Source organism: Macrobrachium nipponense, chromosome 8 (assembly GCF_015104395.2).
Source record: "Macrobrachium nipponense isolate FS-2020 chromosome 8, ASM1510439v2, whole genome shotgun sequence".
Taxonomy (NCBI): Eukaryota; Metazoa; Arthropoda; class Malacostraca; order Decapoda; family Palaemonidae; genus Macrobrachium; species Macrobrachium nipponense.
The window spans coordinates 54,471,875-54,478,111 of NC_087203.1; the positions used below are offsets into that span (position 1 = coordinate 54,471,875).

At 35.8% G+C, this 6,237-nt stretch overlaps 1 protein-coding gene across 2 annotated transcripts in view; it reads right to left on the reverse strand.

Annotated features, from left to right (window-relative positions):
* Positions 1–546: 546 nt before the first annotated feature.
* Positions 547–6,237, reverse strand: part of LOC135222786 (transcription cofactor vestigial-like protein 3) — a 111,157-nt gene continuing 105,466 nt past the window's right edge. For both annotated transcript variants that reach the window (XM_064261058.1, XM_064261057.1), the window contains exon 6: positions 547–1,984. In XM_064261058.1, coding sequence (XP_064117128.1) covers positions 1,929–1,984 — 56 coding nt within the window. In that variant the 3' untranslated portion in view covers positions 547–1,928. The remainder of the gene's footprint in view (positions 1,985–6,237) is intronic.

Here is a 6,237-nt window from a genome sequence, read left to right on the forward strand (position 1 = left end):
ACTGAGACGGTATCCATGATTTCAGAATCTTGTCAATGACAAAATTCTGATGAAAAAAAAGAAAAAACAAAACAAACAAACAAACAAACAAAGCATGAGTGCTTAGCAGTAGTAACCGGAGCAGTTACCAGACTGGAAGCGTCAGAATTGCATAGACAATTTTGTATCATATTAGTTAGTAAAAAAAAACGATCGCTAATTTTACGAAATATTACATCTAATCTACATAACATACCGATCTCGTCTACGCATAGTATTTAATCCCCAGACAATCTAAACCAACAGTTTAGGTTAAATTATTGTTGTTTTAGGATTTCTCTTCTTCAAGCTTTCACGATGAAAAACTGATCTGCAGTTGATACAGACCATCACGACAGTTATTCCCTTTAACCCCGTTCCCTGCCTTTTGAAAAAATGAAAGTGATTATATAATATATATATATATATATATATATATATATATATATATATATATATATATACATATATATATATATATATATATATATATATATATATATATAGTATATATATATGTGTGTGTTTGTGCGTGTGTGTGTGCGCGCGTGTTGAACTAATACATCGAATGGTTCTCGCTGTCATTTTGTTCAGGGAGTTACTGTCGGTTAATATTACCTGATGTGTCAAGTACTCATTTTATAAGATGCGCAATGGAGAGAGAGAGAGAGAGAGAGAGAGAGAGAGAGAGAGAGAGAGAGAGAGAGAGAGAGAGAGAGACTGCTGTGAGGGAAATATAACCAATGAAATTACGGAAAAAGTTCAGAACAAATCAACGTGATGAATGCTTTCAATCATTGCGCTGAGCAAATCAACCTCTTTCAGATGGCCATCTGCTTCAGTATTGTTACTGTTGCTGCTAATGAGCATTATCTACCGCATATCATCAGCAGTGACCTTCTTAATCTAAAAACTGTCATGGGACGATTAATCCTTATATACAAGAAAATCCCTTTGAGGACTTAGACACGGCCTACAGCAATTTGAGTATTGAGTAACGTCCACTTGCATTTAGCAATGAAAATGCTTTGTACATTATCACATTGGTATCTCTGTCGCCTATGATAAGAAATGTCTGCAAACTGATACTCTTTGTTTCTTTATCACTCATTCCTCGCCTTCGAAAGCCTCATCTATGTCCACTGAATTCACTACAGTAATACCAAATATGTGTTAGCAAGATATATATATATATATATAGATGTGACTCTCCTCATTTTCATTCTATATTTACATAAGTCACAATCATATCTATAATAGAATTTCACATTCCAACTTCAACTGTTCTTTCGTCGTGTTTCAAGCGTAAAGTAATACGTTGCTCTCGATGTGCACATATTTCCTCCTCAAAAATTCTGAGTTATGCCACTGAATCCTTCCTGACATACTTTCATTTATCCCTCGAAATTAACTCAGAAGCTTAACTTCCACGTGTTTGTTCTAAAGTTGCTGTTGAAGACAAATTGCTGTTCACATCGAAGCCTTTGGCGTCGTCTGGTGCTCGTAGAGTGAGCAGAGTTCCTCCCTCAAGTCTCCAGACGGAAAATTCAACACTTGCCCTGTCCGTTGGAACGCAAACCAGCCCTACGTTCATTTGACCTTATGATTTTGATATCGTTATCAGATAAGAAAATAAAGTTTGACTGAAGTTTCTTGGCCTTTCTTAAAACAAGTAAGCTGAGAAATTCGAAATTCCTCTTCATTTTCATGGCGAAACCTTCACATTTTGCGTCAATATATAACAGAGGCCTATAGTCTTCTAGCACATTCCAGCTGCAACGTGGCACTTATTTAGAATGCATATTTTTCGATACAGATGATACAGTGTTGACCTTCGCTTCTCTTTCCAGCCTATTCCAGCGGCACCAACGAATTCAGTCAGGGTGCAAAAGGTAGGGCAGGTAACCATGCTAAAACCAGTAGAGATCTTTGCTGCTCTCCTGCGTCGCGCACGCTCCCTCCAGACCTGCAAAGAGAAGGCAGTACTTTACTTTCTACAACATTTCACAATAAGAACGTTTCCTGTTCATGGATACTATGTATTCAAATGATCTTTACTCATAAAGTAATGATCTCTACTCTATATAATAAAGCCCAATGAATAACCATATACTAACTTTTTTTATGTAACATCGATATTCTACTGATAATGAACTCCACATTTTTACGCATGGTTGTCAATCATGTGGTCAGCCTTTCTCACCATTAGCCTCTGTCCACAAGTAGACAGAAAGAAGGAACTTGGTCTTGTGCTAAAAGGGACGTAAGGTTGCCCAGCAGCCATATTATCCTCTAAATTAAGGTATTGAGATCAGGTCACTCCTATCCACAAATTTCAAATATAAAAGGTAAAATGGTAATAAAAACAACATTACGTACAGGTAAGGATAATATATATATATATATATATATATATATATATATATATATATATATATATATATATATATATATATATATATATATATATATGTATATATATATATATATATATATATATATATATATATATATATATATATATATATATATATATATAGTATATATCATAATTGTGTGTGTATGTATGCATGTATGTATTTATGTATGTATGTATATGAATGTCTTTTACTGTGGCTATTTGGAAATCTTAATTTGGTGATGAATGATATTGCAAATCAAGAGAGCACATTCTGTTATGTAAACTTTTAATGTAGGTAAACTCGTCATCAGGCTGAAATTAATAAGAAAAAATATAACACTCATTAAAAAAGCAATAAAAGAAAAAGCAATAAAAAAACAACTGAATAAGCAAATAAACGAGATAGAAGACCTGAAAGCACAAATGGAGCATAAAACTTAAAAAGGTAGTATCAGAGAACAGAAAATATAAACTAAAATTAAATTGATATTCAAAACTAAACTAACTGATACCAATTAAAAATGGCTGTTGACCTGCTGAGTACACTCTGAGAAAAAATCACACGACTGCGAATTGTACACCAGACATTTTGTTATTCCGCTCCAGTTTCTTCTTCATCAGGTGCAAAGACTGAAATTACAAGGTCTTCTGGACTACTCTCTTCAGCCATGAAAGAGAGAGAGAGAGAGAGAGAGAGAGAGAGAGAGAGAGAGAGAATACATTTTACCACAACACCAACCATTCGCTGACCGCGATTTTAAAGTCTGTTCATATAGAAGAAGAAACGGGAGCAAACTAAAATTTGTATGGTATACAATTAGCAATCGTATGATTTTTACACCATATTTGTTCATTTCAGTCTGCATTTTCTGTTGTTTTGCGCCTTTTAATCTCAAGTTCCATTTATATTTCAGTTCTTGTATCTCATTTCATTTGTTTTAACAATTTTATTAGATTTTAATGGACTTTCGACTATGTTTTATGTCTTTGTTATTCATCTCAGCCTGATGATGACGATATCCACCCCGGAAGCTGCTAAGAAAATGTGATATCTGGCCCTGGCAGTGTCATTCATAATAAAATTGTATGTTTGTATGTATGTATGTATGTAAAAGCTACTCAGTAGGATTTAAATTTATGAATACAAACAAAACAATGTATATATCAAAACAAACACAAAATGATCCCTCAAAGCATTTGTCCAGTTCTTGTTGATTTGATGGGAGGAGCTACAAGAAAGCTTTAAGAGAGCTTAGAATTGGATAAATAAAAAAAATTGTATATCGTTAAGTACTTTATTTATCTCGTTGCCTAATATGAATAACATATCTGTTTATATATATTTATATATATATTATTCTATATTATATATATATGATATATACCTATATCCTTTATATAATGTCTATATTCCTTGTATGTATATATGTGTACGTGTTTCCTAAAATTATTTAACAAGAAATAATTATAAGAAAAATCCCATCTTTCTCAAATTATGGAAACTAGAAAAAGTATCCTTCGGTTTGTATTCCAAAATAGTTAAGCTCTAAGGTCTTCCTTTGATGGTGCCTTTGGAGTATGGGTGTAGGGGAGGGCGGGGAGAGCGTGTCGTCATACTGACATCAATTTTGTTTGCTTAGTCAGTTCCTGCTCTACAGGTTTCATTTACCAGTAAAAATGACCATGGCTCCCCAGACGATACTATCACGGTCCATAAAAGAGCAATTTTAATAAAGAGCGAACAAAAACCCCTTTAGATTCCCAACCAAAGGCCCATTGAGCGTCTTTCACAGAGATCGAGAGGAGATGATTTTCTGGACCATTCCGTATCGACGTCCGGCGATGGCTACCCATTGGTTTGGCAGGACCTCTTCTGCATGTTATCGAGAAGCATCACTCGTGACTTGATGGCCAAGACATTGCTCACATTCCCACCAATATTGAGAACCACTACCTCGTCTCCACCATTAGGCAACCACGATTGCATCCCCCTACTCCTCTTATCTATTTCTTCCTCCTCCTTCTCCTCCTCCTCCTCCCCCACCTCCTCCTCCTCCTCTTCCTCCTCCTCCTCTTCTCCTCCTCTTCCTCTTCCTACTCTTCCTCCTCCTCCTCCTCCTCCACTTCTTGTGTTGCCTAATGAAAGACAAAGACTCGTATATGGTGGATAGCGCTGACAGTTGCCTTTCCTGGCCCAGTTGCTGTCCCTGGCACGGCGATGCCATTTCATAATTTCATTCCCCAATAATCGAATTCAAAAGCTTTGATTAGAAAACGTTGCTAAAGACATAAGGGAATCTTTGGAGTTACGAGTTCGTTGGTATGACATTCTATTCACATTTGCTTATGAATGGCATCGATAAAACTTTCAGTCAGCGGGTTAGTTCACTTGACAGAAATGGTAACATGATTATTGTGCGATATCTGTGCTATAATAAAAATAGAAATTTTACTTATTCCTTAGTGAAGAAAAGCTGGGGTTTTCTTTAGTTGAAAGAATAAGAGAAATTATCATGGTTAGTTTTCTTCATGGCAAAGAAATAACTGTCATTCGGCGTAATAATAAAAAAAGGCTGTCATTACCTAAGCAGTAATTTCTACATGTCTGTAAATTAAAAAAAGAAATAGTACTATCTCTCTCTCTCGTCCTCTTCTCTCTATCTCTCCGGGGGGGGGGGCTCTATCTCTCTCCAATCTCTCTCCTCTCTTCTCTCTCTGAGGGACCTGAGGCAACCCGAACAAGATGTAAGGTCTGTAAGGTAAGGTCTCTCTCTCTCTCTCTCTCTCTCTCTCTCTCTCTCTCTCTCTCTATATATATATATATATATATATATATATATATATATATATATATATATATATATATATATATATATATATATATATACACATATACACACACACACACATATATATATATATATATATATATATATATATATATGTGTGTGTGTGTGTGTGTGTGTGTGTGTGTGTGTGCTGTGTTTGTTGTATGTGTGTTTAAAACAGCTGGAATGACGAGTTGCTTGAGAGGCAAGAGCACCTGCTGATATATTCCGAGCAAAAGGTGAGGAAAAGTTAAATGAAATCAGTTAGATTAAATCAGTCATCTCCTTCGCGGGAAGATGATCGAAAAGGAGAACTACCAACGAAGGTCTGAATTAGATGTATCGTTGTGGAAAGGCAGATGGCAATTGCGAAAAATGCAAAGACAAACATAACTATAATTTCTTTACATGATAAATGATATCGTTGTTACAGCACTGCAGTTAAAGGACATCTTGTTTATTGAACCGTAGACAGTATTTATAATAATGACTATAAAATATCTCACATACTTCGCCTAAGGAGCATGGCCCTTTCATTATCTCTCATCATCCCTCAGAGAATCTGTAGTCACTATCTTCAAAAGGTTTCCTGGCGGCGCATACAATGTAATGGGGAGAATTCCGTGGGAATAACGATATGATGATGTCTGTGCAGCATCGGTAGTTAGAAATTAAATATTATATCCACATTTGATCACATAAACACTGATGCATTCACAGCCTGGCATTTTGTAAACTGAACGTTGCCAGGGGAAGGTGCATTTCTACTTTAGCCTGCCATTTATTTCTCTTGCCGTAACAGAATTTATATACCAGACTCGGGCCGAACTCCTTTTATCCCTTTTTAAGGTCTGCATTCCGCATCCCGTTATTCCATTTCAGCTTCGCTTTTTTCATCTTATTTTTACGGTGGGGGTTTCTGGCTTCCCCTCCTCTCCTTGTGACTCCTCTCTGTCCCTTTTCCCAACCCCTCTTCTCTCTTCTTCCGTC